The 20,509-nt window shown below is 40.9% G+C and overlaps 1 protein-coding gene across 1 annotated transcript in view; it reads left to right on the top strand.

The window, feature by feature from the left end:
- The window catches only part of GAB2 (GRB2 associated binding protein 2), a 203,183-nt gene that overhangs the window by 172,034 nt on the left and 10,640 nt on the right, over positions 1-20,509 (top strand). The window contains exons 3-8 of the mRNA XM_063444962.1: positions 11,047-11,290; positions 14,349-14,923; positions 16,205-16,299; positions 17,331-17,619; positions 18,784-18,874; positions 20,131-20,233. Of these exons, the coding sequence (XP_063301032.1) occupies positions 11,047-11,290; positions 14,349-14,923; positions 16,205-16,299; positions 17,331-17,619; positions 18,784-18,874; positions 20,131-20,233 (1,397 nt within the window). The remainder of the gene's footprint in view (positions 1-11,046; positions 11,291-14,348; positions 14,924-16,204; positions 16,300-17,330; positions 17,620-18,783; positions 18,875-20,130; positions 20,234-20,509) is intronic.

Raw genomic sequence — 20,509 nt, 5'->3', positions numbered from 1 at the left:
ATACGATCAGCCAGATTATTAATAATTACATGTAGCTGAAAGTACAAAATCATACAGTAGTAAACTACAGATACAACAAGTAACATTGTTATAGTAAATTAATAATGTAGTAACTAAGATAAAGGAAATCCGGTAGAATAGCTTCTGATTCTCAGTCTGTACCTTTAACCCCTTAAAGACACATGACATGTGTGACATGTCATAATTCCCTTTTATTCCAGAAGTTTGGTCCTTAAGGGGTTAAACTACAGTCTTTAAATTAACCCCTTAAGGACTGGACTTTTTTTGCGATGTTGTACATTTGCGACCAGGCATCTTTTTGACACTTTTGTGGTGTTTGTGTTTAGCTGTAATTTTCCGCTCTCTCATTTACTGTTCCCATACAAATTATATATTGTTTTTTTCAGGACAAAAGGGGCTTTCTTTACATACCATTATTTATATAATCTCATCTAATTTAATTTAAAAAAAATGAAAAAATATGATGAAAAATTGAAAAAAATACACGTTTTTTGAATTTTATGTGAAAAATCTTTTACTCATCTACAAAAGCGAATGAAAAAAACTGCTAAATAGATTCAAAATGTTGTCCTGAGTTCAAAAATACCCAGTGTTTACATGCTTTTTGCTTTTTTTTTGCATGTTATAGGGCTATAAGTACAAGTAGGATATTGCGGTTTCAAAACATACATTTTTAAAATGTATCAATAGTGACATTGTAACACTATTATCTGTCATAAATTGCTAAATAACACCCCACATGTACATATTTTTTTAAAAGTAGACAACCCAGGGTATTCAATATGGGGTATGTCCAGACTTTTTTAGTAGCCACTTAGTCGCAAACACTGGCCAAAGTTAGCGTTCATATTTGTTTGTGTGTGAAAAAAGTAAAAAACTAAATTGAACGCTAATTTTGGCCAGTGTTTGTGACTAAGTGGTTACTAAAAACGGCTGGACTTACCCCATTTGCAATACCTTGGGTTGTCTTCTTTTGCAAATGGTATGCCATCATGGGGTAATTCTCATTCCTGGGCTACCATATGCTCTCAAAGGCAACGTAACCAACCTGGCCATTTTCAATGTAAAAATATTTGACCTATATATTTGACGCTGTAACTTTCAAAAACGCTATAAAACCTGTACATGGGGGGTCCTGTTCTACTCAGGAGACTTTGCTAAACACAAATATTAGTGTTTCAAAACTGGAAAATGTATCACAACAATTATATCATCAGTAAAAGTGCTGTTTGTGTGTGAAAAATGCAAAAAAAGTCACTTTCACTGACAATATCATCGCTGTGATATGTTTTACTGTTTTGAATCACTAATATTTGTGTTCAGCGAAGTCTCCCGAGTAAAACAGTACCCCCCATGTACATGTTTTAGGGTGTCGTAGAACGTTACAGGGTAAAATACAGTGATAGCAAATTAAATTCTCTGGTCTTTCGGCCTGGGTTGGCCGGCAGGCCCCTTAAATTGCAATCAATAAAATAACTTAATTATGTCAAAATATTACCTAAATACGCACGTAGAATTTAAATATATATGCATATTTATATATTTGAAGTCTACGTGTATATTTATATAATTATTTATGTAATTTTGTATATCGACATATGAATAGTTTGCATTCTTTTTATTTATTTAAATATACATATATATATATACAATTTCATTCTAAGTGTATTTTGATATAAATATATATATATTAATATCAAAATACAGTTAGAATAAAATTTCGTATAGATATATATTTTTTTTTCAATTTTTTATTATTATTTTTAATTTAATTTAAATTATTTATTATTCGTATTTTATAATAATATATATATACAATATATATAGTTATTATATATATTATATATATACGTGTGCAAATTAATTATAAGTGTATTTTTATATTAATATATGTACATATTAATATAAAAATACACTTAGCATGACATTATATATATGATATATAGACATATATTATATAGGTATAATATATGTCTATATATCATATATATACACATATATAATAATATATATTTTTTTTATTAACTATAACTTTAATTTTTTTTATGATTTTACAGCAGCAGGGAGACTGCCTGTCAGCACAGACAGTCCCCCTGCAGGCAGAGTCTAGGACACCTATTGTGACCATGTGGTCGCCCTGTTGGGCGATCACATGGCCCCAGGGGTCCTAAACCGCCATGGGGAGACTGTCTGGGCTGCAGGCAGTCTCCCCACACCGGGAGCACCGCCGATCGCCGCCGGGGGAACGACGGCGATCGGGTAAGTACATTTTAAATTTAGGACGGTTCAGGACCGTCGTCGGTCGGCAACGCAAAAATGCCGATGACGGTCCTGAACCGTCCTGCGTCCTCAAGGGGTTAAATGGGGCTTCTCGCAGGGGTGGATGTAAAACTGGCCTTTTATTAGAATTCATGACTCCGCTTGACTGTTTTCTTTCATAAAAACGGTTAACTAGAACTATCTTCTATGCCACAGTAGATACATACAAAACCTGCCCTCGTTCACCGCCCCGATGAGTAAATTATGCTTATCTTGGATGTGTCCTAGTATCGCAGTCTTGAGACTTATAGAAATTATATTTTTACTTTCTGTTTTTCGTGCTTTATTTATACACAAAACATAATGGACCGCCCCCTGCTGAACATTTGCCTCTAGATACAGTTCTTTAACTTGACTGGTACCCTGACTTATTGTAGACAAATACCAATTGACTTAAATTTTTATGAAAGATATTGTGTTACAGTTTGAAGATACCTTGTAGCCAATACTGGCGTGTCAATCCAGTGTATTGAGCGACTCGAATAATGACCTTCTGCAAGCTTTTTCAAGCAGATGGGCAAGGACTAGAGCGAGAACCTTTGGCTACTACTGAACCATTTCGTGAAGAGATTGTGTTAAATGTGAAGAAGTGTAAGGAGTTGGACTTTATACAAAGGCTTGGAGGCGAATTGAAATCTGAAGCTTAAAAGGATAGTTTGTGCTAAAATAAGGAACGTAGAGAGGCCATAGGTAACGCTGGAAATTTAACACAGGAGTAGACGAGAATTGGCAAGGATTTTGATAGTTGGTAAATAACAATTTTGTGCTACCCGTGGGAATTTGCCAGAAAATCTACTTGGCCCTGTGTGTGTGTGTCTCGGCATGAAAAATAAATGTACAAGCTCTCCTTCATTGCCCTTCAAAGAATCGATTCTTCCAAAAATAACTCAGACATATGATTGTTGGGGTCAGGATGAACGGACTTGGCAGTGTTCCCTTCTCCTGCGTACTTCTACCCCACCCCTTTCTCTGCCGTAATCCACCACTTTCGTATATAGGGTATTGTTTCCAATGCAGGGTATTATATTTCGAAAAAGCCCTGTTCTTCGTATTATAAGAAGCTTATTCAATACTGGGAGTCCAGTGAATTATGTTTACATTGAAAGGATAATGGTCTGTTTTTCTTGGAAGATTTCAGTGACGTGTTGTGCGGAAGCAGAGGGAATTATTTTACATAGGAGCAATTTAACTGCAGGATATTTCTAGAGAATGACTTTGATGTAACATTATTGTGTGAAAATGTTTGAATTCATTGTTGCGTTTGGCCAAATTTATAGTATTCACCACAGTCCTACCAAAAAACTGGTTTGAATAATCATTCCACATGCATTTCCTTAAAACCCATGGTGTGAAACTATGGTTTAGTCCCATATACAATAGAACATTTAAATGTTTAAAACACAATGCAATTCCACCTAAATAAATTTACCGTATGTGAACTAAAAGTCTAGAATACAGGTTGGTGCACTGGAGAAATCACTTGTCACCTTGGAAGCCAGAAAGGTTCAGTTGTGCTCAAAAGGTTGCATACCCTATAAAATTGGTAATATATCTATCATGTTTAAAGAAAATATGAGTGAGGAGGCAAAACACATTTTAGATGGCTTATGGGATTCATATTGAACTATAGGTTATAACAGAATGGCACAATCATAAAACAAAACATGGCAACAAAGAAAATATGAAATGACCCCTGTTTAAAAGTCTGCATTCCCTTAGTTCTTAATACTGTGTATTGCCCCCTTTAGCATCAACGACAGCTTTTTGTAATAGTTATCTATCTCCTACTCCTCTCCCACCAGCATCTCTTCATCCTCACCCACCCAGCATCTCTTCCTCCTCTTCTCCCCCGAGCATCTCCTCCTCCTCTCCCCCGAGCATCTCCTCCTCCTCTCTCCCAGCATCTCCTCCTCCTCTCTCCCAGCATCTCCTCCTCCTCTCTCCCAGCATCTCCTCCTCCTCTCTCCCAGCATCTCCTCCTCCTCTCTCCCAGCATCTCCTCCTCCTCTCTCCCAGCATCTTCTCCGCCTCTCCCCCCATCATCTCCTCCTCCTCTCCCCCAGCATCTCCTCCTCCTCTCCCCCCAGCATCTCCTCCTCTCCCCCCAGCATCTCCTCCTCTCCCCCCAGCATCTCCTCCTCCTCCTCTCCCCCCAGCATCTCCTCCTCTTCTCCCCCAGCATCTTTTCCTCCTCTCCCCCAGCATCTCCTCCTCTTCTCCCCCAGCATCTCCTCCTCTTTTCCCCCCAGCATCACCTCCTCCTCTCCCCCGAGCACTACCTCCTCCTCTCCCCCAACAGCTCCTTCTCCTCTCCTCCCTGCAGCTCCTTCTCCTCTCCCCCCCCAGCACCACCTCCTCCTCTTCCCCCCCAGCACCACCTCCTCCTCTTCCCCCCAGCACCACCTCCTCCTCTTCCCCCCAGCACCACCTACTCCTCTTCCCCCCAGCAGCTCCTTCGCCTGTCCCCCCAGCAGCTCCTTCTCCTCTCCCCCCAGCAGCTCCTTCTCCTCTCCCCCCAGCAGCACCTTCTCCTCTCCCCCCCAGCAGCTCTTCCTCCTCTCCCCCCCAGCAGCTCCTCCTCCTCTCTCCCCCAGCAGCTCCTCCTCCTCTCTCCCCCAGCAGCTCCTCCTCCTCTCTCCCCCAGCAGCAGCTCCTCCTCTCTCCCCCAGCAGCTCCTCCTCCTCTCTCCCCCAGCAGCAGCTCCTCCTCTCTCCCCCAGCAGCTCCTTCTCCTCTCCCCCCCAGCAGCTCCTCCTCCTATCCCCCAGAACCACCTCCTCCTCTCCCCCAGCAGCTCCTTCTCCTCTCTCCCCCAGCAGCTCCTTCTCCTCTCCCCCCCAGCAGCTCCTCCTCCTATCCCCCAGAACCACCTCCTCCTATCCCCCAGCAGCTCCTCCTCCTCTCTCCCCAGCAGCTCCTCCTCCTCTCTCCCCCAGCAGCTCCTCCTCCTCTCTCCCCCAGCAGCTCCTTCTCCTCTCTCCCCCAGCAGCTCCTTCTCCTCTCCCCCCCCAGCAGCTCCTCCTCCTATCCCCCAGAACCTCCTCCTCCTCTCCCCCCAACCTCCTCCTCCTCTCCCCCCCAGCAGCTCCTTCTCCTCCTCCCCCCCTCCAGCAGCTCCTCCTCCTCTCCCCCAGAACCACCTCCTCCTCTCCCCCCAGCATCACAACAATTTCTATGCACAGAATGTCATTCATTCACACAGCTGACGTTCTCAGCCAATGAATGGCCGATGAGATTTACATTTGGCTACTGAAGGTCTGCAGAATCTGGATGTCATTCAGGCAGCTAGATAAGAGCCGGGAAGGATATGTGGGACCCAGGTAAGATGGCAAACTCTTGTGAAATGGTTTTCCCCATTATCAAATGATGGCACCTAGACATTCCTTGCACCATAACCCAGTGGCGTACACACAACCCATGGGGCCCCGGTGCGAAAACTGATCCGTGCCCCCCCCCCTCACTCCCCCCCGCGCGCTTACTCTGCGCAAACTCGCGGTGGGCACCTGGTCAGAGGGGTCACAGGGCTGTGACCACTGCGACCGCAGTATGTACGCCAGTGCATGCAGATAGACATACACTTAAAGGACCACTACGGACACCCAGATCACATCAGCTCAATGAAGTGGTCTGGGTGCCAGGTCCCTCTAGTTTTAACCCTGCAGCTGAAAACATAGCAGTTTCAGAAAAACTGCTATGTTTCACTGAGGGTTAATCCAGCCTCTAGTGGCTGTCTCATTGACAGCCGCTAGAGGAGCTTCTGCGATTCTCACTGTGAAAATCACAGTGAGAAGACGCTGAACGTCCATAGGAAAGCATTGAGTAATGCTTTCCTATGGGCGGTTTGCATGCGCATTCGGAGCTGAGTGGCGGAGAGATCCCCAGCGCCAAGGGTGTCCGGCGCTGGAGAAAGGTAAGTGCTTAAGACATACACACTCTCATGAACAGACGCATACACACTAGCTAACAGACACACACACTCAGTGACAGACATACACACTCACTCACAAAACACACACTCACTAACAGACACACACTAACACACACACTCACTAAAACTAACAGACACACACACACTCTAACACACACACACTATAACACTAACAGACACACACACTCTCTAACACACTAACACACACACTCTCTAACACACTAACACACACACTCACTAACACACACACACACTCACTAACACACACACACACTCACTAACACACACACACACACTCACTAACACACACACACACACTCACTAACACACACACTCACTAACACACACACACACACACACTCACTCACACACACTCACACTCACTTTTTTTTTTTTTATTTAATCCCCTCAACCTCCCTACCTTTAGAAGTGCTGAGGGGATTCCCTGGGGTCCAGTGGTGGTGGTGCTGCTGGGCGGGTTAACTGGCTGGCGGGCGCACGAGGGAGCACTTTTCTCTGGGTGCTCCCTCTTCAGCTCCCTCGCGCGCCGCGTACTGATACCGGAGCCGGAAGATGACGTCATCTTCCGGCTCCGGTATCAGTGCGGTGCGCGAGGGAGCACTCAGGGGAAAGTGCTCCCTCGTGCGCCCGCCAGCCCGGTCATACCACGGCCAGCCTCTGGGGGCCCTGAGGTGGCCGGCTCCTGGGCCCCCCAGGGGAAGAGGCTGGCCACAGTGGGTACATACCAGGTCGCAGGGCGGCCGGGCCCTCTGGTGGGCCGGGCCCGGTCGCAGCCGCGACCCCTGCGACCCTGGTATGTACGCCACTGCCATAACCATAGCAGCAAGTCAAAAGTTTGGACAGGCCAAAAGTTCTGTTCTGCCGGGACCTCAAAATGCTAAATGCACAGTGATGTGTAGTATGTACAAGTATTTTAGAAAGATCTACAGCAATAGAACTCAGTGACTTGCAGTGTGAATGAGAGTTTCACTTAGTTCCAGGTTAAAACTTCTAAACTCCAAATTATTGCAAATGAAATCAGAATGACAGAAAGGGTTGTGACTATACTTGAGTGAGAGAATTTTTCCAGATGAGAGAGTTTGCCTCCATTTTTCAATTCAAATTTAATTTCATGAAAATTCAGATTTGAGTTAATTCCTAATTCTAACCTGTGATGTGTATACGTGTATCACAGATGTCCATGACAATAAAACTCACAGTAATCACATGCCGTTTTTATTACTTTATTACAGAGTTCCATAGCAAAAACACTCACAGCAATATTACATTAACCCCTTAAGGACACATGTCATGATTCCCTGTTATTCCAGAAGTTTGGTCCTTAAGGGGTTAAAGGAACATGTATTCCTGACCCCGTAGTGTTAAAACCAACCCCCTTAAAAGGTAGGAAAACTCACTTTAATTCCAGAACCGCGTTGGTCTGACAGCGCTGGCGCTGCCCTGATCCACCTCCTTGGCTGAAATCGGCAAGGAGGCGGGATGGGGTGTGGCCAAACGTCGGCTGAGCCAATCAGCATCTCTTCTACATTAAGCTGTAGTTGTTCTGGTGACTATAGTGTCTATTAAAACTAAATGTTTCTGATTATTTTTTTATTTTTTTTTATATAAAATAAATTTCTTGTTCTCTGTGTAATTATCTATCAAGGGGGGGCATAAAGATTCTTAATATCCAAGTTTTAAGGCTTCACCCACTAATTGCGCCTAGGCACTAAATGATGTGTGCCTCACTTTGGCCTTTTGAACGGTTAAAATAATATAAGTTTGTAAAAATAAAACCACCACAAAATGAATAAAATATTAAACAACTGTTTATTGGTAACCAACCAACAAATCAACGTAGCATATGTCAATAATGCAACTTAGCAGGACAAGATGCTTTAAGGGCAGTATATTACTTTATGCTATGTACACTATTCTAAGATATTAATTGTGTTGATAAAATGAATTCAGGGATTTGTTTACGTTCACAACTCGGCCTACAAAACCTTAGCGGTTATTGGATGGTTTGTGCTTTTGGGCTAGTGAGATTAGAATTCAGAATGTACATCACAAGCAACATACGTTTTTTTTCCCCAAATATGTAATGTAATTCTTTGAAACAAATCTAAAACCAAAAGAACACGTTTTAGATGGATATCTGTCCCGCTGAAAGTGATCTTCAAGACAGATGCCACATTTTAGATAGCTCACACTAAGCACAGGGTTCCGACTCTTGCAGACGATAACTGCACTATCTGGTTTGGGATCCATTGTTATTCCATTGTGCGTCTGTGATCTCCAGCACAGTAATTTAGCATCTAATTTCTGGTTTCCTCCCCGAACTCACAGCAGAGGTCCCACCTGCGTCCTCTCCTTACACCACGGATTCATTGCCTTCAGGTACTAGAGAAGTGTTTTGAATCAGTGCAGCGATTAGTTCTTTAATTTCTAAATTACATCCGGGAAGCTGTGATTCCATATCAAGGGGATGCATAAAGCATCTAAAATTCATTTCATGTGCACTTTGAATACAACAGAGAGACTGTAGAAAATGCTTGCAACGGAAGAAGCGCAATTGCAACCCAGTAAGTGTTTCAAGACACATCTAAAATAACCGCATGGAATCCGCACCATTAAAATGGGACTAAACCCTTAACTGTGACTAAACCAAAAAAAAAGGATATATATATCTACTAAATCATATATTTTATTTCATGCTAAATAAATGTACGGGGAAGCTAAATATTGACTTTTAGTCATGGAGGTACTTCTGATGATCCCAGCATATCAAGTGGAACGTGTTTCAAGTGCGATTTCCCCCTCTCCCTTTTTTTTTTTTTTTTTGTACTCTGTAGTATTTTGGCACACCAACAATTTCGTGCTCTTTGGCTGGTCAATAAGTAGGAATATTTATACTTTCCTCACTTTCCTGCTAAGGACTTGCAGGGAACAGTCATAACAGCACTCTAGTCTATGTACATGTTCACTTCGTGAATGGATGTTTTGTTAAATTTGTAAATGCACTTAGATGACGGTTTTATTATGTATTTTCCCTGTTTCTTTTGGTTTGTTTTTTTGTTGGACCATTATAAGCCTTGATCTTAGTATGTAAATTATATATGTTCGATGTAGTGACTCCTAGTGACTAGAAAAGTGTACTACACTAATTAGTAAACATTCTGAATTGGGAGTTCTGGCGACCTCTTCAGGCCTTGCATTGGTAATGATGTTATCATTACTATTTTCTATTTATAACTTTATTTCTATACGTCCTCCCCGTTCTTTGTTCATGGTTAGTGTATTTACACAATATAATATTGAGCGTACTATGACCCCGAATTACTATTTCAAGAGATTATCTATATGGGATTAAGGCATCCGGTCCTCACTATTAGTTAACCTCTCCATACTTTCAGATGTTCGCATTGAAAGGGAATTTAGTTATCATTATGGATACTCCGATACACTTATAGTTTTAATCAATGTTAATAAATCAGGAATTATTATGCATAACTATAGCTGGTGATTCTAATAAGGCTTCCAATTTACTAAAACTCAATAAATATTAAAGGATCACTATAGTGTCAGGAAAACAAAGCCGTCAGGGTCCCCCTCCCGCGCGCATTCAAAGTGTCCATAGGAAAGCATTTCTCAATGCTTTCCTATGGACCCTCTGCGTGATGGAGGCGAAATGTGCCTCCAGCATTGCAGATGCGCCTCTAGTGGCTGCTAGAGGCTGGCTTAACCCCAAATGTAAACATAGCAGTTTCTCTGAAACTGCTATGTTTGCATCTGAAGGGTTAAAACCTGAGGGACCTGGCACCCAGACCAGTTCATTGAGCTGAAGTGGTCTGGGTGACTATAGTGTCCCTTTAAGCTTCCCCATACATTTATTTAGCATGAAATAAAAGTTAAGTTTTTAGTAGACATTGCTCAACATATATTCTATCGATCTATCTCACACATAACATAACATTAACTCAGATCATAGCATTAACCCGCATGGATCTGATTGCTCAGCATTTGTATATATACATTGTTGTCTTTCCAGTTTATAACAGAGAAGGGAAAGGATTCTGGGACGAAGTGCAAAATAAGAAAGATTGATCAACGTTTAGCTATTTCAACCCAAAAATATCAAAAGCGCGCGTGTTTTCACTTGATAAATCTACTCTGTAGAATTCAGGTCAATATTAGCGTTATAAAGATATCCAAGTTTAACACTACTTGTAACTCTAGCTCACGTACTTTTGCTTTATGGAGTCTCTCCGTAACACTCTCCGTAATAATTTTTACAGTAGAATGCGAACAACCGAGCTACAACTCAAAGTAACTCTTACTTTGCCCATAAAAAATATTTGTGGGAAAAGGTTTACAAGTTATGTATACATCACGATTGTCTGTATCACAGCCAACTCACGCTTGCAGGACTTCAAGCGGGCGGCTCCCTTCCTATGGAATAGCCTGCCTACCACCATCAGACTCACCCCTAGTCTTCAATCCTTTAAGAAGTCCCTTAAAACCCAACTCTTCAGGAAAGCTTGTCGCCTCTCAGAGTAACCTCTACCTCACATCTCTATATATAATGCATAAAACAAAAGGAGTGTGGTAAGACCAGCCTGAAGTGTTTTGCAGTGTATTTGAGTTCATGTACAGTAGATTCACCTCAATGTTAACTGTTTTGTTGCCTTTTTATAATCTGGGCGAGAGCAGGGTTGGTAAATATGGAGCTGCAATGATACCCAATGCATTGACTGGTTCTACTCGTTTTCCTTGCAGATTCCTTACGAAATATTTCAACTATGAACCATGGTCCCAGGTCATCGCCAGCAGAGTTTAGCAGTTCCACACATCTCCTGCTCAGGGAACGAAAGTCTTCAGCACCTTCTCACTCCAGTCAGCCCACTCTGTTCACATTCGAGCCACAGTCCAACCACATGCACCAGACCACCTTGTCTACCAGTGCCCCCCAAGACTACCTGTTCCTACACCAATGCATGAGCCGGAAATCAGACAGTATGAGGTGAGGACATTTTAGATGAATCAGTATTTTATTTTTTCACATTTATTTATGATTTTACTTGTTTTGGTTATGGTGTGTTCCATTTGCTGGTTTTCTCAATGTTTTTCAAGCCATAGACCGCAAAGTCCAAACAATGGAATGACCAAGCAACACTTGTGAAATCTTGATGCTAATTTATTCCATCATCAAGCGAATGAGCCTGCTGTGGCTTAATCATTTCACTGGATTAAAGGGACACTATAGGCATTAAAACAATGTTATTTTAGGTAAGCAGTGTTAGTGTATCGAACATACCCCTGCAATCTCACTGCTCCATTCTCTGCCGTTTAGGAGTTAAATCACTTTGTTTATATAGCCCTAGTCACACCTCCCTGCATGTCACTTGCACAGCATTCCTAAAATCTTCCTGAGAAGGAAGCTAGATATTTTAGGTTCCTGTATTGCACAGTCTGGTTGAGTTTCTTATCTTCTGCTCTATTAATGGTCTTCTGGACAGTGCAGGAGCCTCCTGCCTGTGATTAAAGTTCAATTTACAGAGCAGGAGATCAACACTTCTAAAGCAATGTTCTTTTTCTAAGTTGATGTCTGATTGAAAATAAAACCATTTTATTATCATGCAGGCGGTATCAGTCACAGACAGGGGAGGTGTGACAAGGGCGGCATAAACAGAAACAAAAGCAATTTAACTCCTAAATGGCAGAGAATTGAGCAGTGAGACTGCAGGGGCATGATCTATACACTAAAATAACATTGTTGTTTTTTTTGCACTCCCAAACTGCTTTATTAAGCTAAAGTTGATTTGGTGACTTTAACTGTTTAACGATCCCCTTCTCAGATCCCATGTGCACAGAGGGTTTGGGTATAGGCTGACACATCAGTGCTTGTGTTTAAGTTGCTTGATTCATGCCTGGGAACTCTGAATTCACTCAAGAACATTACTGCAGGCATTTAAAGGGAAACTGTTATATTGCAATGTATGTAAAGTCCATAACTGTCAACCAGTCACACATAACCTCCAATACTGCTACAGAAAGGGACACAATCTTTTCTGGCTCCAAAGTGGAAGTCCAATTTTCTCCTTGTATCATATATATACAGGGCCGTCTTTAACGCGGGGCAAACGGGGCAGCTGCCCCGGGCCCAGTTGCTCCTGGGGGGCCCAGAGCAGCTGCCCCGTGGGCCCCGCAATTTGCGCAGCCCCCCTTGGACCCGGCGGTGCGGCTGCACAGAGCCGCACCGGCCCGCACGCTGAGGAGGCTCCCCCGGGTGGCTCATGCACTAAGGGCCACCCGGAGAGCATGTGTGAGCAGGGGCCCGGTCTGGCGCTGTGACGCTTAAACAGCGCGACCGGGCCCCTTCCTGTACCGGCTGGGAGGAAGTGCCGCGCGGGAGGAGAATGGCACGGAGGGGAGTTCCAGATGAGAACTCCCATCTGCCTCAGCCTGCCACTGGACCCCAGGGAAACCACCCTCCAGGAAAAGGTAAGAACCTGGAGGGTGGCTAAATGTATGCTTGTGTGTAAGTATGTCTGTGTGTCTCAGTATGTCTGTCTATGTATGTGTGTGTGTATGTCAGTAGGCCTGTGTGTGTCAGTATGTCTGTCTATGTGTATGTCAGTATGCCTGTGTGTGTGTGTCAATACTTCTGTCAGTGTATGTGTCTGTGTGTGTGTCAGTATATCTGTCAGTGTATGTGTCTGTGTGTGTATGTCTGTCTGTCTGTGTGTGTGTCAATACATCTGTCAGTGTATGTGTCTGTGTGTGTGTGTATGTATGTCTGTGTGTGTGTGTGTCAATACATCTGTCAGTGTATGTGTCTGTGTGTGTGTGTGTGTATGTATGTCTGTGTGTGTGTGTATGTATGTATGTCTGTGTGTGTGTATGTATGTCTGTGTGTGTGTGTGTCAATACATCTGTCAGTGTATGTGTCTGTGTGTGTGTGTGTGTGTATGTATGTCTGTGTGTGTGTGTATGTATGTATGTCTGTGTGTGTGTATGTATGTCTGTGTGTGTGTATGTATGTCTGTATATCTGTCAGTGTATGTGCCTGTGTGTGTATGTATGTATGTCTGTGTGTGTCAGTATGTCTGCCAGTATATATTTGTGTGCCAGTGTATGTGTGTGTCAGTATGTATCTGTGAATGTTTTAATGTCTGTCTGTGTGTATGTGCAAGTACGTCTGTCTATGTGTATGTCAGTATGCCTGTGTGTGTGTCAGTATGCCTGTGTGTGTGTCAATACGTCTGTCAGTGTATGTGTCAATACGTCTGTCAGTGTATGTGTCAGTATATGTGACAGTATGTCTGCCAGTGTATGTGTCTGTGTGTATGTATGTCTGTGTGTGTGTGTGTGTGTCAGTATGTCTGTCAGTATATATTTGTGTGTCAGTGTGTATCTGTGAATGTTTTAATGTCTGTCTGTGTCTGTCTGTGCCAGTACGTCTGTTAGTGTGATTGCGCATTGGGCGTAATTGGGGGGGAGGGATAGGAGGGGCAGGGCCCAGGGGGCCCAAGAAAATGCATTGCCCAGGGTCCTAATCATATTATAGACGGCCCTGTATATATATATTTATTTTTAAAGCAGGATATTCAGGCTTATGATAGTTAATATGGATATTTAAAAAGAAAAAAAAATATATATATATATATGTGTGTGTTTAAATGTCCATATTAACTATCATAAGCCTGAATAACCTGCTTTAAAAATAAAAATACAGACTTTTAAAAGATAGGTACGGATTGTTATGAACAATTTTGCGAGATAAGAGTAAGAATGCATGAACCCCTCTCTGTGTAGAGTAATTGGATATATTTCTTTATGTCTTCTTAAAGTAGGTTAAAGTAGATATGCCATGTTCGTATATTTTCGGCATACTAACGTATACCTCTAGATTTTGCCTCTCTTGTTTTCTTTTATAATAAACTTGATAATTATTGGTTTTACATACTGTCCACTTAACTTCTGAAGGCCACATACATATTATTTATGTAAAGTTTTGCATATTTGTAAGTTTTTGTGTTTTTTTTATTTATTTTTTTTCTTCCAATGAATTGTTTCAGAAGCGCCAGTTTTTCTCAAGCCACGAGGTCCTCCTTTTTTATGCGCAGTGATACAGCTGTCCAGAAGTTGGCACAGGGCTATGGACACTGTTTAAATGGAGTCAGTGGTCAGGTTCACGGCTTCTATAGTTTACCAAAACCAAGCCGGCATAATTCTGAGCTAAGGGACAGTGCCTATGATCTACCGAGAAGCTTTGGCTCAGACACTCCAACCAAATCAAGCCTTACAGGATTGGAATCCGAAAATGATGATGTTTACACATATAAAACTCCCAGCAATACTCTGTGTAAAGAGTTCAGTGAATTATCAACAGATTCCTATGACCTCCCCGGGACTCCTCAATCTGTGTACCAAATCCCACGAACATTCACCCTGGACAAGAATCACAATGCTCTGGGTGTTGCGTCCAGTGACTTCCATTCTGCTCCTCCACCACGGCCTCCTAAACCGGGACAAGCAGAGACTCGGTGGGGCAGTCCTCAACAGCAACACAATGGAGATAATATGGACGTTGTATCTGTGAACATCCCTCGACGGAACACTTTGCCAGCAATGGAGAATAGACGCCACCGAGGTACGATGCTAGTAGAATGTTAGGTTATTCACGAAGTTTATTGCATATAAAATTGTAGCAGTATGGTGAAAGCCACGATAAAATGTTATAAGTAAGCCCAATTCTTTTTCAGTCCAAATATTTAATCTAAGTGTTGCAGAAAGAAATAATGGTATAGCGTTGACTATTAGAATATGAACATTAAAGCTATATTGTGATCAAAGTGATACAAAGGTTATGCCATTATTGGTGTTCCATTTACTTCGATAAGTATAATCTATATTTCACTTGTGTTTTGTCTTCGCAAAATTATATTTAATGTACATGTTGATGTGTTATTAACTAAGTTTTGGTGCAAATGAAAGCGTGCCAATCACAATGTGTGAATCTGTTACTTAGTACCGACACATTTATTTTTCAGCTAAAATATCTCCTGTTTTGAATTTTTTCTTTTTTCTTTAAATTTTTTTGTTGAACAGCAGTTTGACACATGTGGAATTAGATGAGAAACCTTCACAGTGTTATTTTTATTTGATATTCATTTGAAATTGCTGACTTAGAAGATAGATTGATGACTCATGACAGTGGCTGGGTGAATACAGTCCGCTGATTCATCATTTTGGTGTCTTAGAAGGGTGACTCCATTTTCCTGCTTGTGATTTTGAATTTTTTCTCATCTTTTTTTACTTCGTCAGAAATATCGGTTTTACTCTTCACGTCCCAGGATGGTGAAACAATGCTTTTGCTGTTTTCATATTTACACATATTTACAAATTTGTCTTCAGAGGTGGTCAAACCTACCAGTATAATGAACTGATCTGGTATAGATTTTAACTCCTCATTATTTCGGATTGTGTCTGATTTAACCTTCTGAGAGATGACACAATCACAGACCACTATAGACTTGGACTATATCACATTTCTGGTTTTTAAGATTTCATAAAATTGAGACGTATACATTTACAGTTCGGGACTATTCTATGAGTTACTGTCTTGGAGAAACTAGACCTAAATGACTTGAATACTGAAAACTACTGATTACTCTGTGATATTCAAATTAATGTTGATTTGTTCTCATGCTGTGCCTTAAAAGTGAAAGGAAATTAGAAGGAATAGAGTATGCAAATCTAGTGATCGTCTCAAGTCATATGTCACATTTAGGCTTTAAGAAATAAAGATGGCTAGTACGTTTTCTATAATAAAGATGCAATGAAGGTAATGGTAGTATGAATTCTCTCGATGCAGCGTTTGTTGGCAACATGAAGTCACTGCTGTCCTAATTCTATTTTTTTCCTATGGCAGCCTCCTCCTGTGAAGCTTATGATTATCCTCAAATTGGTGACTTCAGTGCCGAGCAGTCTGTGGAATCGATTAACGATGGTTTCAACTCTTATCTGGTAAGAACCAAAGTATACTCCGGAGTCTGACTATTTCTTTAAAAAGCTTTAACTGATAAAGATTAATAATACATTGTTGACAATAAGGCCAGTGGGAAGGGAGAATTATTAATTCGGACAATTTGTAGGTTGACCGCAACTTCTACAGAACAGAAAGCTGAATTACTATTGCATAGGGCAAAGTATTAATTCCAGTAAGAGAGAAGACCTAATCCCACTTTAAACATCACAAAAGCATTTTCTTAGGGTGTCTCTAAAAATGTGCCATGCTATGTTCAGCCTAATTCTAGTAGAAAGCTTGACATGGTTCCTTCAACCCTTTGTCCCAAGTGAGTACAGTAGAAAGTCGATCTGTTCCTTGATATTCCAGAAACGTATAGTTCTGCTACCCTATTTAGAGCCTCAGAGCCATGGGCATATTGGTCTTGTTGGAAAATCCATCATCTAAGGTTTGGAATTCTAAAAATGCTCAATGAAGAGTAAATTGGCCAAGATCTCCTTCTCGGTGAAAGCCCAATTGTCCTCCTCTTAGTGTGACACTTAGCTCAACTACATCTTCGATGTCTAGATATAGCCCTCAGAAACTCATGTTCTGTAGACCAGACGACCAGAAGGGAAATATTTTAAGTAAAATGATACATTGTAGTAATAATAAACTTTAGAGAAACAATTACAGCTTCCAGATGTGGATTTGCCCATCACCCTTAACAAGGCAATACTATCCACGTTGACCTCAGTTTGGGGTTGGCATCATGACATTTAATGCAATAAAAACATTCTAGAAAGCTGCAATGGTTATGTTGCTTAGAGTGCCCCCTTAAGAACAAATTTCCTGGAAATTAGGGGAAGGAGATACAAACCGCTTTGGACTGTGTTGCAATGTTTAGTCAATGTCAAGAAGGAAAGGATGTAACACTTATAAAATGTAAATAGTCAAAAATCAGACCGGATTTTTTTTTATTTTTTTTTATTTAAAGGAGCAATGTAGAATTCTCCATTTTATTCACTTTTAAAAAATGTTGCTTTCTCAGCAAACCAAGTCCTCCATGGTTCGTTCAGAAAGCGCAGATTCTGAAGACAACTATGTTCCAATGAATCCTGGATCCACGTCTCAGTTTAACGCAGAAAAGCTGAATGACAATGCACAGAATGCCTATATTCCCATGAGCCCTGGGCCTCACCACTTTGACTTACTAGGGTTTTCTTCAGCAACACTTCCTGCTCGCAAAGGAAGTACAGCTTCACTATGTCCAAGGCCATCTCGCGTGAGTGAGATTCAACCCCCACCAGTCAACAGGAACCTTAAGCCTGATAGGAAATGTAAGTATGACATGGAGGCTTTTTCAACGGAGCAATACCTGGTCCTAAAACCTGAAAATGTAGCAAAAATAGTTTGCATCCGATAGACTTATGCAGCATTCTTGCAGAGAAACCGAAATGTCTAAAAATGTATAAATGTATAAAAATAGTATTTATAATACGCTTATAAAAGTCTGTTATCATTTATCTTCTTTATATATATATATATATATATATATATATATATATATATATATATATATTTATATGGCACCATATTGTATATACTATAGCTCATAAAACTCTACTAACATTCTCAGAATGTGTATTAATCGCTCAGATTTGCATTTAAAAAAAAAAAGAGAGAAAAAAAAGTGGGAATCATTGAAAATTATACGAAAAATAATTGTGCTTATAAAGTTGGGAGCTGTGGATAATAATTTTTCAAAATGGCTGCAATCAATATCCAGTTCAGTTCAGTTCAGAGAGATGTACACAATACACCACAGAAAATGTAAATGAAAATGTTTGTGGTAGTATTCCTTATAGTTTTAGATTTGCACTTAAAATCAAAATAGTGAATAAGTATATAACTATGCCGCAGTGACTAAATTGTACACAGACAACAATATCACTTGAACAAATAGTTTTTTTTCCTAGTTTTAACAAATATTCACGTTTCATGCGTTAACATAAACAATTAGTAGTTATTGAATTAATTGTTTCCCATAGTTATAAATTAGGTTGTTACTTACACAAGTTCATCAAATATACCTTTTCATTACCCCGTCTCTCCCTCCCTCCCCCTCCTCTCCACACCAAAACACACCCACACACACTGGCATAACTCATCCTCAAACCGTTAAAACAATCTTCTGTATTGTAAGATCTCTGATTGGCCATTCCTGTTCTAAATTGGATTGTATGGTTTGGAACTCAATACTTCCAAGTTTGCTAGACAAGAATCAAAATGTTTTCACGATGTTGATGTATTTCATTAAATGAACTACAAGTGACAATGCATGCAGCACATTCATTTAAAATCCTTTCGCTTGCTAAGCTTAAAATGTATTTTTACCTGTCAGGCAGGGAACAATGTATTGCTTGCTGAATGCACTATATTAGAATGGTTAAGTGCCAGATTTTGTATATTTGTAATGACTTTATTTAACTTCCCTGACACAGCAAAGCCAACGCCACTGGATCTCAGAGCCACAGCCATCATTGACGAACTTCCCTTCAAGTCTCCGGTCACCAAATCTTGGTCCAGGCAAACGTGAGTATGAATATCAGAAGTGGAGGTGATGGGGAGATTTCATAATCCCTTATCACTTACTATGCATTTATTCATTAAAAGTGCATTTATAGATTAAAGGGTTGCTCCAACCAAAAAAAACTGGAGGAGGGATATCCCGGAGATTGGGGGGAGGACATAAGCAGCACTGTGCTAGGGGCATGCAGCCATTGGTCATCTGTCGTCAGCATCCTATGTCTGCCGTTGACAGATGTCAAATATGCAAGATTTAACATTAGCCAGGGCTGGCTATTGATGCTGCTGGTGCGGAGGTTACAATCACTTTAGCAATATCTGAAGGAGGGGTAAGGCCACTGGCACCAATGGGATCCAGGTAAGTGATGAGCTATTCATACTGTTGAACAGCATTAGAGGAATCCAGGCACCATTATCAGTACCGTGCCCTGTAGTTTGTTACGGTGCTTAGAGTTCCCCTTTAAATCCATGCACAGTGGCTCCAAAATTATCTTATAATTAAAATATTTAATGTTGCCTACGTAGATCAATCTCACTGAAATAAAATGTGTATAGCATTCTGGAATGATGCCATTAGCATTATGGATATGTACATATAGCTCACTGACCAGTGTAGCGCTAGTCTTTACCACAGTGACACCGTCTTAGGAGTGCAAGACAAATGTTACCTGTTGAAATTTAGCAGAATTATATTAGCAGAGAAGCAACATGGAGATGTCGGTGCAAGGTACACAAACGAAAATCTCAAAGGAAAACTAGCATGCATTTTATTATGCATTGTATCATTGGGTTGTATCTAAAAACAGCTTGCGAAAGCTGTAGAGCTCTTGTCTGCAGTCTTTAGAAGTCCTCCCCTTCAAACCCAACCCAGACTTTCTGTGACTGTCCAATCACAGACTTCCCAATGCAGCTCAATGAGAAGTCTTTGAAAGGCAGGTGCTCTGGGCAATTGCTGCCTCTTGAGTTTATCTCCACTGAGCTAATCAAACCAGGAAGTAATAGGACCGGTTGTCTGATTGACAGCCGGGTGGTTGTAACCAGGTTAATTTATAAAAGTGCAAATTTGTATTGAAATCTGCACTTTTTTCAAAATGAAGAGGACACACTCTTCATACACAAAGTACTTCAGCAAGTTAGATAAGCAGTTATATATAGTTATTCTAGGAAAACTGCCAAAGCTATAAATTATTCCAAAAACAAGAATCAAGAATGCGTAATATTTACACAATGTAATAACCTCACAATTTTGTGTCTATCTTTAGGCATGGTCTGAAATCTAGCTCATCTCAATACTGCCGCCCAGTGTCCACGCAGAGTATTACCAGCACCAGCTCAGGGGATAGTGAGGAAAATTATGTTGCCATGGTACGTCATTTGTATTTCTTTAAATTTCCAAAAAAAAAATTTTTACAGAAAAGAACATTTTATAACAGTTTTTCCTTATAAATACTAGAATTTCTATGTACTACATTTCCCTTAATGCTCTTAAAATTTGAGTTGTAAATTTTAAGCTAAACTAGCCAAGCTATGAGATATAGCAGAGTCTGATTATCTCCAAATCAGATAAAATTATACAATTATCTTCTCAGTTTTCTAAAACGTGGTCTGTAGTGAATAACCCCCAGTGCTACAGAAGGGTTG

This window comes from Pelobates fuscus, chromosome 1 (assembly GCF_036172605.1).
Source record: "Pelobates fuscus isolate aPelFus1 chromosome 1, aPelFus1.pri, whole genome shotgun sequence".
NCBI classification, from domain to species: Eukaryota; Metazoa; Chordata; class Amphibia; order Anura; family Pelobatidae; genus Pelobates; species Pelobates fuscus.
This window is presented reverse-complemented; position numbering and strand designations above follow the sequence as displayed.